The sequence below is a fragment of the Podarcis melisellensis genome, assembly GCF_964234715.1.
Source record: "Podarcis melisellensis genome assembly, chromosome: 10".
In the NCBI taxonomy this organism is placed as follows: domain Eukaryota; kingdom Metazoa; phylum Chordata; class Lepidosauria; order Squamata; family Lacertidae; genus Podarcis; species Podarcis melisellensis.
In genome coordinates this window covers 68,626,174-68,640,161 of record NC_138542.1, presented here as the reverse complement: position 1 = coordinate 68,640,161, position 13,988 = coordinate 68,626,174, and the positions used below count along the sequence as shown (strand labels likewise).

The 13,988-nt window shown below is 47.0% G+C and overlaps 1 protein-coding gene across 3 annotated transcripts in view; it reads left to right on the top strand.

Moving 5' to 3' along the window:
* The window catches only part of PLXNA4 (plexin A4), a 567,107-nt gene that overhangs the window by 436,562 nt on the left and 116,557 nt on the right, over positions 1-13,988 (top strand). For all 3 annotated transcript variants that reach the window (XM_081926700.1, XM_081926701.1, XM_081926702.1), the window contains one exon: positions 7,170-7,370. In XM_081926700.1, the coding sequence (XP_081782826.1) occupies positions 7,170-7,370 (201 nt within the window). The remainder of the gene's footprint in view (positions 1-7,169; positions 7,371-13,988) is intronic.

Below are 13,988 nucleotides of genomic sequence, written 5' to 3'. Positions count from 1 at the left end.
CCTGGTTCCCTGTAACTTGGCTTCTTGCACTGAGGGAACTGCCAGAAGGTCCTCGGAACTGGACCTCAGTGTCTGGGCAGAATGACGGGGGTGGAGATGCTCCTTCAAGTATATTGGGCCGAGGCCATTTAGGGCTTTAAAGGAGTCTCAACATCCTCATGTTGTCCTCACAGCGACCCTGCGGGGGAAAGAGGGAGGTTAATGACTGAGAGACAGCAACTGGCCCCACAGCAGGCACATCAGCTCCTAGGAGGTAGAGGACTGTTTGACCACAGCAATATTTGCTGGCAGGGGGGTGGGCCCCCTCGATGCTGAGGGAGTGGAGGAGGCTGAATGAGGAGCAATTCAATGGCCAGTTCCTCCTGAGTGTGAGAGAGGGAACTGTGCCACACTGGGATCCCCACTCAGCTTCCTCCCAATGATGTGCGTTGCCCGTTTGTGATGTCAAACACACGGCACTCACACAATGCATTGTATCTTAGAGACCAACAAACAAACTTAGTTGGTTTCTAAGGTGGTACTGGAAGGAATTTACCGTATTTTTCGCTCTATAAGACACACCAGACCACAAGACGCACCTGGTTTTTGGAGGAGGAAAAGAAGAAAAAAATATTCTGAATCTCAGAAGCCAGAACAGCAAGAGGGATCGCTGCGCAGTGAAAGCAGCAATCCCTCTTGCTGTTCTGGCTTCTGGGATAGCTGTGCAGCCTGCATTCGCTCCATAAGACTCACACACATTTCCCCTTACTTTTTAGGAGGGAAAAAGTGAGTCTTATAGAGCAAGAAATACGGTATTTTATTTTGTTTTGACTATGGCAGACCAACACGGCTTCCTACCTATATCTAGAACAATGTGTGCATGACGCCACGCATGCATAACGCACATCAGCCCTCCCCCCATCTTGGTCACAAGATGGCGCCTCTGTCCCAGGGTCACCCAATGAGCTGTATGGCTGAGTGGGGATTCGAACCCTGGTCTCCCAGGTCCCAGTCCAACATTACCCAACTGCATACTGTATATTCTAGTTCCTATGGCTTATTTCTTGGGCTCAGTATAGGGGTGGAGGTGGTTTAGGGAAGGATCTCCATTTTTAAAAAGTTCTCTCTTCCTCATCTTGGGCCGTACCCAAGGCTTGGACACAGAGGGCGAGACCCGCAACTCCCTTGTATCCCCTCTTTCCAAGAAATTGCCTTTTAAAATTTCAATTAGGAAGTACATTAGGTCAATCAGATAAAGTCACACATTGGGAAGAGGATTTCGCCTTTTTAACGGCCCTCGCCTCTTCAATTATCTATAATGAACTTCCTAACAGAGCCTCAAACCTTTTTATATGCTAACGAATCCTTTTATTGGGGCCTCTGCAATTGCCTCTTGTTAATGAATTTGAAACAAGGATGATCAAAAAGGTTATGGCGCCGGCTTGGGGTGGCGTGCGAGAAGGAAATCTCCCAATTTCTTCACATTGCCCCTTTTTCTTAACCCCCCCTGGTTTTCTTGCATGTCTTTGTGCTCCTGGGATCCATCCCAGGGTTCCTTTAAAAAAACAAAACCCTTCGATCACCTATGGTTATTATTTTTCATTATTATTGATTTGATTTATTAACCTCCCTTCACCTTGAGGCTCCCAGAGTGGCTCTCAACCATTTAAAATGCAACTTTAGAAGCAGTTTAAGACAAATTGCAGTCACAGGAAAGCACACATCTCAGGTGCCAAAGGCCAGGGGGGAGAGATGAGTCTTCAGCATAGAGACTCACAGAATTGTAGAGTTGGAAGGGCCCACGAGGAACATCTAGAAGAAAAGTTTGGATTTGATATCCCGCTTTATCACTACCCTAAGGAGTCTCAAAGCAGCTAACATTCTCCTTTCCCTTCCTCCCCCACAACAAACACTCTGTGAGGTGAGGCTGAGAGACTTCAGAGAAGTGTGACTGGCCCAAGGTCACCCAGCAGCTGCAGGTGGAGGAGCGGGGAAGCGAACCCGGTTCCCCAGATTACGAGTCCACCACTCTTAACCACTACACCACACTGGCTAGCCCAACCCCCTGCAATGCAGGAATCTTTTGCCCAATGTGGAGCTCGAACCCGCAACCCTGAGATTAAGAGTCTCATGCTCTACTGACTGAGCTATCCCAAGGTTATCTTTTGGAAATTATACCATGTAGGTACCAGATGCACCTCTGTGTGGCAGGAGCTTCACTTCTTAAAAATATATGGTACCTCGGGTTACAGACGCTTCAGGTTACAGACTCCGCTAACCCAGAAATAGTACCTCGGGTTAAGAACTTTGCTTCAGGATGAGAACAGAAATCGTGCGGTGGCAGCAGGAGGCCCCATTAGCTAAAGTTGTGATTCAGGTTAAGAACAGTTTCAGGTTAAGAACGGACCTCTGGAACGAATTAAGTACTTAACCCGAGGTACCACTGTACTTCTTCATGCAGCACATAGTTAAAGTATGGAACTTGCTCCTGCAGGGGGCAGTAATGGGCTTTATAGATGACTTTAAAAGAAGATTCCACAGATACATGGAAAGGAGGACTATCAATGGCTACTGGCCAGGTTAGCTATACTCTGCCCCCAGAGTTGGAGGTGGCAGCTCTTATGAATAGCACTTGCTGGAAGCCACCAGCAGAAAGGGAAGAATGCACAATTCACAGTATTGGTGCTGACCTTTAATGCCCTAAACGGCCTCAGGCCAGTATACCTGAAGGAGCGTCTCCACCCCCATCATTCAGCCCGGACACTGAGGTCCAGCTCCGAGGGCTTTGCAAGATGCAAAGCTACAGGGAAGCCGGCAGAGGGCCTTCTCGGTGGTGGCACCCGCCCTGTGGAACGCCCTCCCATCAGGTGTCAAGGAAATAAACAACTATCTGACTTTTAGAATACATCTGAAGGCAGCCCTGTTTAGGAAAGTTTTTAATGTTTGATGTTTTGTAGTGTTTTTAATATTCTGTTCGGAGCTGCTCAGAGTGGCTGGGGAGGCCCGGCCAGATGGGCGGGGTATAAATAAATGATGATGATGATGATGATGATGCTCAAATCTTGCTTGTGAGTTTCCAAGGGCATCTGGTTGGTCACTGTGAGAAAAGCATGCTGGGTTGGACAGACCCAGAAGTCTGTTCTCATGTTCACTTAGGAGTTGCCACAGAGGAGGCCCTCTCCTAGGCTGCCATCACTCTCCTGAGGGCAGCAGACCTACAAAAACATCCCCTCTTCTGATCTGAATCCCCAATGGGGTCTGCAGAGAAGGGGGGATCTTCCAGAAATTTGGGGGCCGAGTCATTTATGGCTTTAAACACTCAACAGGAGCACCTTGAATTGGGCCAGAAAGCAAACTGACAACAAATGCATATATATATATATAATGTATATATATAATCTATATATATAATATATATATATATATATAATGTTCTGGGAAATACATATTTCTGTATTTTTAAAAATAGCATTGCATTATTCAACAAATGCTGTGGGTGAGTGTGTTGCAAGCTTTTGGGGAATTCCATACCGTTTGATCAGAGCCTGGCATGGTGGGCATATTTTCCTCGCAAACACACCTGATGCTAGTTGTGGTCCATCTCACCCACAGAACAGCATGATTGACAGTCTCCATAATGCCATTCCTAGTCAGGGTAACTGCAGCTGTTCCGCAGCTCATCCATTCCTTGGTGTTGCTCAACTGTTTGTGCCCATGAGGCGCGTCCGCCATCTGCTGTGAGGAGAGATACCTCCCGCATCTCTCTCTAAAGTCACACGTCTTTCTGCTTTCCCCTCCCAGTGCTGTGAGTCACTCCTTCCCTTCGTCCCTCCTTCCCATCGCCAGTTCTTGAAATCGGGCACCTGAAATCAGCCCCCCACAGAATGTGCTGCTTTGCTGTCTCTTCTACCTTTCCTTAGAATGGGGTGAGGACAAATTAAAGGGCAGCTCTCTTGCATAACATAAAAGGGGGGAAGAGGCGCAGCTCATTAGTAGAGCAGCTGCTTTGAATGCAAAAGGTCCCAGTGGCAACTGCAGGTAAAGCGGGTGTGCTAGTCCCGAGGGTTAACTGTGCGGCGAGGTCCAAGTCCATTCCAAATTGAGGGTGTGGTATGGAGGCTGTCCATCAAAGCTGTAGCTAGGTCCAAGGCAGGGAGTTGGGTGAGGTCAGGAACTCTGGCAGAAGATCAGGACAGGGTGCAGGCAGGAACAGGCTACCAACAATGTTGCTCCCGCAACCTGGGACTGGGGCTGGCTGGCTTTTATTTGCCCAGAGGCATAGGACGGCCCCAGTCCACAGGTGACTCTCCTGGCCTGGAGGCGAGCACTCCTCCTGCGGGAACTTAGTTCCCTCCACCTCTCTGCCCTGAGCCTCTGCAGCTCAGGAGAGGCTGGAGGGTTACCGGACCCAGAGGCAACCTCCTCTTCCCCTGACGGGGCTGAGAGTGGAGCACCTGCAGGCAATGGGTCCTCCATCACCTCAGGGGCCAGAGCAGACTCAGCTGGTGCCTGCACCTGAGGATCCAGCACAGGTGAGGACCCTTCAGGCTCAAGCCCCAGCCCCGGCTCAGCTGGTTCTGGAGGCGGGGAATCCAGTGCAGGCTGGGATTCCTCAGGTTCAGCCTCCGAGTCCGAATCCCAGGCCATCACAGCGGGGAATATCCCCTGCCTGGAGACCTGGAGAGCTGCTCAAGTCAATGCAGACATCACCAAGGTGGGCTAAGGTAGATGGTAGTTGAATCCAGGGCTGGCTTACCCATAGGCGCTAGGGGTGCAGGGCAGCTGGGTGTAGGGCTCTCAGGGGTGCCAGGCCGAGAGTCCGGGGGTGAGATTTGGAGTCTGGGGATTGAAGAACCAGGCCAGCTGACAGCCGCTGTCGAGTGAAGCAGAGCCCGTCAGAGCACTGCAGGCTTTTCTGCTGCCATAGAGAAGCCCGCCCAGCGCACAAATGCTGCTCACACGAGGCGCACAGTTTCCCTCCCAAGCCTCTGCGGGGATTGCTGTCCTCCCTCCACCTGCAGCGGCATGGGAGAGAATTGCTCAACAACTTTGGCCTGCCCCCCCAATGGGGGTGCTGGGCAGTTTTTTGCACCCTGGCACCGCATATGCTAAAGAAGGCCTTGGTTGAATCTGAATATTGGAAGATTCAGGGCAGATGGAAGGAAACACTTCTTAACGTTGCACATGGTTAAATTATGAAATTTGCTCCCGTGGTGATGACCACCAAACTAGAGGGCTTTAGAAGACCGAATTCATGGAGGAGAGGGCGATCGATGGATGGCAGCTGGAGACAGTAATGCTTCTGTATACCAATTGCATGAGATGACAGGAGGGGAAAGGGCTCTTGTGCTTGGATCCTGCTTGCAGGTTTCCCACTGGGGCACCTGGTTGGCCACTGTGAGAATAGGGTGCAGGATTTGATGGGCCATTGGCCGTCAGGCCCTTCTTACCTTCTTATGAACAATGGCCTGTCTCAACAACAATAAGGCAGCGGGTGCAGAATGCTGCAGCGAGACTCCTTACAGGGAATCACATTCACCCGGTGCTAAACCAGCTGCCCTGGCTCCCCGTGGAGTACAGGATCAGGTTTAAGGTGCTGGTTTTAACCTTTAAAGCCCTATACAGACTAGGACCCTCGTACCTACGGGACCGCCTCTCCTGGTATGTCCCAAGGAGGACCTGACAGTCTTCAAACAAAATCATCTTGGAGGTCCTGGGCCACAGGGAGGTTAGGCTGGCCTCAGCCAGAGCCAGGGCCTTTTCGGCTGTGGCCCCGACTTGGTGGAACGCTCTGTCACAAGGGACTAGGGCCCTGTGGGACTTGACATCTTTCCGCAGGGCCTGCAAGACAGAGCTGTTCCACCAGGCCTTTGGCCAAGACACAGCCTTTGGTAATCCTCACAGAACTCTAGCCCAATGGTTGCCATGAAGTTGATTTTGAATTGATTTTAAACTGAATTGATTTTAGAATGTTGTTTTACTTTTATTGTTGTTAGCCACTCTGAACCCGGCTTCAGCTGGGGAGGTCAGGATATAAATAAAATTTTATTATTATTGTTATTCCAGAGTGGCAGAAAACAAGCTTGCTCCATCTTCCACGGGACAGCCCTTCAGATATCAGATGAAGGCTATCGCGTCACCTCTCAATTGAGGGAACTGGGGATGTTTAGCCTGGTAAAGAGGAGACTTAAAGGAGATATGATAGCCACTTTCAAATATCTAAAGGGGAAATGGAGAAAGCTTGTTTTCTCCGACTCTGGAGGGTAGGACCAAAACCAATGGCTTCAAGTCACAAGAAAGGAGGTTCTGACCAAGCATCAGAAAGAACTTTCTGACAGTAAGAGCTGTTCAACAGTGGAACCGTCTCCCTTGGAAGGTGGTAGACTCTCCCTCCTACGAAATTTTTAAGCAGAGGTGGAATGGCCATCTCTCATGCATGATCTACTTGAGACTCCGGCATTGCAGGATTTGGGGTCCTTTCCAACGCATAGAGTTGTATTTTTCCCCAGGCTTATCATTGCCAGTTCCCGCAACTATTTATCAACCCTTTACTTCACCTAACTTTACTTCCCAATCCTTCACCTACTCGCAAACGATGTCAATCAACATTTGATGATCTCCTTCTACCGGTCCACAATAGAAAGTGTCCTTTCATACTGCACCATGGTGTGGTACGCTGGTTTGACATCAACTGATAGGAAGTGCACAAGATATTATGGGCTGTCCCATGAATCCGCTGGATGAAATAGCGGAAGAATGTTGCCTCAGGAGAGTGAGGAAAATTCTTAGGGGTGATTCACACCCTGGCCGTCACTTTCTTGATCTCCTGCCCTCGGGCAGAAGATATAGAAGCATGATTAGTCACACCAACAGGGCAAAGAATAGCTTCTATCCGTGGGCTGTTAGGCTGCTGAATGAAAAGATAACAACAGGGCAACTGACTTTCAGGTTTGGTGTATGTGTGTCAGTAAACAAGGGGAATTAAGACTAAGAGAGCTGAGTGGGGGGGGGTGCTCGTGTAATCTCACTGTATACAAGTTGTACAAGTGACAATAAAGTATTTCAATTTCAATTTATCATCTTTGTTAACCTTCCTCTGCTCCTGTAACTAAGCGTTTTACTAACTTGCACGGGACAATTTCTTTCTTTCCCCTCCCATCCCGCCTCCTCCTCCTCCCTGCTTTCTCCAGGACTGCCCCCAGTTGCTGCACGTCAGTAAGATCTTGGTGCCTGTGGACGTCATCAAGCCAATCACGCTGAAGGCCAAGAACCTTCCTCAGCCTCAGTCCGGGCAGCGGGGCTACGAGTGCATCATCAGCATTCAGGGCAATGAGAAGAGAGTGCCTGCTTTGCGGTTCAACAGCTCCAGCGTCCAGTGCCAAAACACTTCAGTGAGTAAGCCCTGCCACTCTGGGCCATGGGAAAGGGAAGAGGGGGGCTGGACTGCAGGAAGAGATAGGGGAAAATCAGTGCCGGATTTACGTATAAGCCAAACAAGCTATAGCTTAGAGCCCTATTCTCTTGGAGCCTCCCCAAAAAAATTAAAGGGAAAAAACCTGGATGTACATTTCCAAAATATAAGATAAAAAACTAATAAAATAAAACCTACATACAGCAACAGTGTTTTGTGTTGTGTAGGCTCCTATGGTGTAAGTCATGGGCCCCGCCTGCTAGCCTGCTCCCTAAAATATCACTGGTTTGCTCCTTTCTATATATAGGGTATCTACATTCTGCATGGACTGGTTGAAAATGTTATATAAAAATGGCTTGAGATACCTATGAGGTCCATAAATTACCATATAGCTTATATTCAACACAAAAAACAGCGACAATTTGTTATTGACATATAAAGGGCCCCATTACCTTCAGTAGCTTAGGGCCTCATCAAACCTAAATCCGGCCCTGGGGACAATTGTGATTTTGTTTGCATTTTAATGGGAGACTTTCCGAACCAACACAAAGACCGAAACAGAGCTATCTTTTGAGAACCGTGCTTCTCTGAATTTTTGTGATGCAATTCTCCAGTCAAACAATGTGCATGGGCTGGAGAGGTGTAGGTCGAGGTGAAGGCTATCGATGGCATGCAATCTGTCTATGTTCTAGTAGGTCCACATGATGAGGCAATACTTTCAAATGCCACTTGTTGGAAACCACAGATGGAGAGAGTTCTCTGTGTTCGAATCCTGCTTCAGGGTTCCCCACAGACACTTGATTGCCCACTGTGAGATTGTTTGACTCGGCAGGCCCTTGGCCTGATCCAGCATGTTCTTAAGATGTGGGTCTCTGCTCCACCTACTAGCAGGTTGGCAGTTTTAAAGGCATTTTCTCCTGGTTGTGATAATTGCCGCATGACCAAGATGATAAATGGTCTTTAAGGTAAAGGGACCCCTGACCATTAGGTCCAGTCATGGCCAACTCTGGGGTTGCAGCGCTCATCTCGCTTTATTGGCCAATGGAGCCGCGTACAGCTTCCGGGTCATGTGGCCAGCATGACTAAGCCGCTTCTGGCGAACCAGAGCAGTGCACGGAAATGCCGTTTACCTTCCCGCCGGAGCGGTACTTATTTATCTACTTGCACTTTGACACGCTTTCGAACTGCTAGGTTGGCAGGAGCAGAGACTGAGCAACGGGAGCTCACCCCGTCACAGGGATTCGAACCGCCAACCTTCTGATCGCCAAGTCCTGGGCTCTGTGGTTTAACCCACAGCGCCACCCGCATCCCTTAAATGATCTTTAAGTCCAGCCTTAATGACGATCAGTAGAGTGAGTTGGATATGAGCCTGTAGAAGAGAAGACTGCAAAGCAATATGACAGCCATCTTCAAATATCTGAAATATCTTCAAATATCAAATATCTGATGGGCTGCCACGTGGAAGATGGAGCAAACTTGCTTTCTTTGGCTCCAGAGGAGAGGACCAGAAACGATGAGATTCAAATGTCAAGGGAGGAGATTCCAACCAAACACTAAGGAAGAACTTCTGGGTGGGAACAGCTGTTTGACAGTGGAATGGACTCCAACTGCACAATAATGATTCTAAGAGAATTTTGCAGCACATGTAGCTTCTTTTCCATTTAAATCCTCTATACAAATCTGGATCTGGGTGTTCCGCCTCCGCTCCCCTCTGTGTCATTCGGAGGCTCCTTTTTGCCTCAGGAAGGACTCGGCTGAAAGGTTTTAATTTATTTTGCAAACTTTTATTCCTCTCTCCCGAGCAGAGCTTTCTAAAGTCAAGCCACTTTTCAGACAGGCAGGAATCTGAGGCACATCACATCGTGCCTTCCTCACAATGAATACTAATTAAGGGGTGTTTTTTTTGGGGGGGGGCGGGTGTTGGATAGAAAGAGAGAGGGATAATTCCTGTAAAAAGCTGCATAGGCAGGATGCTAGCAACATTATTGCCTGTTATCGGCTGCACCCAACCATAGGGTGTTTCTATTCTAATTCCTGAACGATTCAAGATGCAAGATAGATAAAGAGGTATACCAAGGGTCAGAAAACTTTTTCAGCAGGGGGCCGGTCCACAGTCCCTCAGACCTTGTGGGGGACCGGACTATATTTTGAAAAAAAAACATGAACAAATTCCTATGCCCCACAAATAACCCAGAGATTATTAAATAAAAGGACACATTCTACTCATGTAGAAACACGCTGATTCCCAGATCCACTGGCCGGATTGAGAAGGCGATTGGGCCGGATCCGGCCCCTGGGGCTTAGTTTGCTTACCCATGAGATACACAGTGTGCGCACATGTGCGTAGGGGGTCCAATTTGGCCAAGGCTGCATGTCCCGCAAGGAATCAAGGTGCTAAGCAGAAAGAACTGAGATCATTCAAGCATTTTCTTATTTTCTTTTTTCCTAATTATTATTTTATTTTATTTACAAACAAACAGGTAAACACAAATATTTCACAAACACTACTAACACCAATGACAAACATTAAAACACCCTTGTGACTTCCCTCCACCAACATTCGCCTTCATTTGTACAATACTATTGTATTTCCCACTGCAATTTATATCTATGTTTCTTAACTCTCTTAACTTACTATTATTTATTCTCATTCGACTTTACAAGCATTAATCCAAACATATCAACGTATTGTTTTTTGAGCAGTGTTTGGACGTATAATCTTCAAACCATTTCCATTGTAGTCTTAATTTCTCATTTGATTGGTACCTTATAACTACAGTTAGTTTTGCCAATTCAAGCGTTTTCAAGTTCTAAAAGTGAAGCCACACTTTCCTCTTTTGAAAAGCTGAAATGCTTGAATATTTCTGTCTGTTTTTTCTCAAACTTGGACCGGCCGTTACCCCGACAAAGATAAAAGGCTGTCGGACCCCGCCCCAGGTTGCGGGAGCAACATTGCTGTATGCTAGATCCTGCCTGAGATCCTGTACCTGTCCTTGCCTGGTTTCCTGCCTTGTGTCCTGCTTTGGCTCTGTCGGGCTGACTCCTAGCAGAACCTCTAGATTCTGGTCCGGTCCTGGACCCCGTTTCAGGGGTTACCCCTGGGCCCAGGGTTTGGCTTGGGGAGAGTCCTGATGACCAAGAGTAAGAGGGCTGCATTTGGCCTGGAGATGTGCCACCTGCCCTTTTAAAAAAAGATTTCAAGAATGTATGTATCTTCTCCAACATCCTGTACTCAGAGGGGCCAAACAGATACCTCTGGGAAGCCCACAAACAGGAACCCCTTGCAGATGACTTCAGTGCCTAGAGACAGGCAGTCAAGTCGTGCATCCACAGTAGTGGCCAAAGGAGGAATAACGGCTGGCAGGATTCTGGACTGGTCCTGGACCGGGTTTCAAGGGTTACCCCTGGGCCCAGCACAGGGTCCTATCCCTCAGGAGCAGCAGAAAGCAAGCTTGCTCCATCAAGGAAGAAGTCAGTTTATATTTGGTTCTGGGCTCTTGGTGTGGAAGGAAACCTCTTTGGCTGGTGTGGTAGAACTTCCCACAGCCTCCTTCCTTGCCCAGAGCGGGGAGTTGGGGCATTTCTGTCACCTAAGAAAAAAGAAAAGCAGGGGAAGGAGAGGGGGAGAGAGAGGGAATCTTGATCAGGGGCCAATAAAATTGTCCAAATCTTATTTATTTATAAAAGTATTTCTATACCACAAATTAATGCAATGTAATATGGCTGCGTGCAAGTGTATATACAATAACACAGAAGACACCATATAATGTAATAAAATTCAAGATGATATAGAGCCCTGTTCTCCGCTGGGAACTCTTCAAGCTTAGCTGCATTAGAATGGAGATGTAAGCTATAATTAACAACCAAAATACACTCGTTAATGATTATTTATTATTTCACTCTAGCGCATGTATGATTCCGCGCGTGGCATCTGCTTTTATTATATGGTTATCACAACATTTGTGATGTACCAGTGCGCGTTGTGCAAAATTTAAAAACGGGCACTGCGAAAACGGTCAAAACAAAGGACCATGAATAGTTTGACGTTGGTCACAAGTTTGGGAGCACATTTAAGGAAAATAAATAAATCGGAAACATCACAAACAGTGGGAGAAACTCACTGGCAGGCATGTGGCTGTTTCTCTGTGTTAATTAAAGCTCTCTGACAACAATGCGCAGCTCAGTGCATCATCTGGTTGAGCATCATTGCATAATGTCATCCTGTTTGCTTGATGAAGCTGGATGGCTGATGTACACCCATATGCTTGTGTTGACTCAAGCTGCAGCGGTGCCAGCTTGTCATGTAAGATCAGCCTATGAGTTACGCTCTCTCTGGTTGGGTGTACAGACTCCAGAGTGAAACTCAGCAGGGTGGAACCAAACATGGATTTGCGCAGCAAATGATGCAGCTACTGACTTTCCCCCCTTCCAAAGCGCTCTGGAATATACGGAGTATTTCAAAAGGTGTGAGAACACACAACTGAGCATGCTCGTAGTACTGTATCATGGAATTGTAGAGTTGGAAGGGACCACCAAGGTCATCCAGTCTACCCCCCCAGCAATGCAGGAATCTTTTTACCCAAAGTGAGACTTGAACCCACAGCCCTAAGATTCAGAGTCTACTGATGGAGCGGTAATGAGATGAACAATGTAAAGAAAAATATTAATAGAAACTTGTAGAAAAGGGGCAATATGGCAGTTATTACAAGATAGCAGATAAACAGAAATTCATAGAAACAAAAATAGCGCTGGATGAAATCATTGGTCTCAACTAGGGCCAGGGCCTTTTCAGTACTGGCCCCGACTTGGTGGAACACTCTGTCCCAAGAGACTAGGGCCCTGCGGGATTTGACATCTTTCCGCAGGGCCTGCAAGACAGAGCTGTTCTGCCTGGCCTTTGGTTTGGACTCAGTCTGACCCTTATGTTTCCCTCCCCTTATGGTTTTGATCTATGGTCTACTTTTAAAATGAGGGTGCATTTTAAATTGTATTTTAACCCATATTTTAAAAAACTGGTTCCCCCTCTCTATTATATTTTTATTGTAATTTTACTGGTGTTAGCCTCCCTGGCCAGGGAGGGCAGGGTATAAATAAATTATTATTATTATTATTATTATTATTATTATTATTATTATTATTATTATAATATTTGGATGGATTTTTTCACCCATGTGACTGTGTCACTAAGTACATCCATGGTGTGCTTCCTGTACTCCTCTCCCCTGCTTGTTGCTTCCTATTGTAGTCCTCTATTATGACATCACTCATTACCCTGGCAGCTATTGTGTTATGTCCTTGCTTTTTCTCTGGAATGTAAGATGGGAAAGGGTGTTAGAGCCACAAGACATTCAACAACCTGTTTAGCGTGGAGTAGATAAGACTGATAATGTGATATGAGAACCATCTTCAAATATCGGAAGGGCTGTCACATGGAGGATAATAATAATAATAATAATAATTTATTATTTATACCCTGCCCATCTGGCTGGGTTTCCCCAGCCACTCTGGGCGACTTCCAACAGAATATTAAAATACAATAGTCTATTAAACATTAAAAGCTTCCCTAAACAGGGCTGCCTTCAGACGTCTTCTAAAGGTCTGGTAGTTCTTGTTCTCTTTGACATCTGGTGGGAGGGTGTTCCACAGGGTGGGCGCCACTACCGAGAAGGCCCTCTGCCTGGTTCCCTGTAACTTGGATTCTCGCAGTGAGGGAACCACCAGAAAACCCTCGGAGCTGGACCTCAGCAGAACGATTTGGGTGGAAACACTCCTTCAGGTATACAGGGCTGAGGCCGTTTAGGGCTTTCAAGGTCAGCATCAACACTTTGAATTGTGCTCGGAAACATACTGGGAGCCAGTGTAGGATGAAGCAAGCTTGTTTTCCACTGCTCCAGAGAGTAAGACCCAAAGCAATGGTTTCAATTTGCAAGGAATGAGATTCCGATTAAACGCTAGGAAGAACTTTCTGACAGAAAGAGCTGCTTGACAGCGGAACAGACTCCCTCGGAAGGTGGTAGACTCTGTTTCATTGGAGGCTTTTAAATGGAGGTTGGGTGTCCATCTGCCAGAGATTCTTTAGCTGTGATTCCTTCATTGCAGGGGGTTGAACGAGGTGATCTTTGGCTCACCTCCAACTCCACGAATCTATGATTCTAGGCCTGGAAGTGAGCTTCAAAATATATCAGGACTACTAGCTTGTACTTGTTTTTCCATGATGCTTTCTTCCGATTTTCCTCAGCTAATCATTTCCTCTTGTTGATGTTGTTGTTGATGATGATGATGTTCCTTTCACAAAGAATATAGGCTTCATTGTCCTTTGCAGGAAGTTGTCATTAAAACCATGCAGCCCATTTTCTGTGGCATTAAGCGCCATGTTTCCAATTATGGGCCTTTTGCCAGTTTTACGATCTGTTACAAATGAGCGTGCCATCATCCCACTTCGCTTTGCTCCCAGATTCCATTACTGGTTAGCGGCCTGTGAGTGCCGAAGCTCAGGATCTCACTGGGATTTATGGCTTGAAAAATTAAGGATGCTTTTTATGAACCTTTTTGGGCTGCTTGTTTGTTTGAAAAGAATTGCAGTATTCTGAAAGTTAAA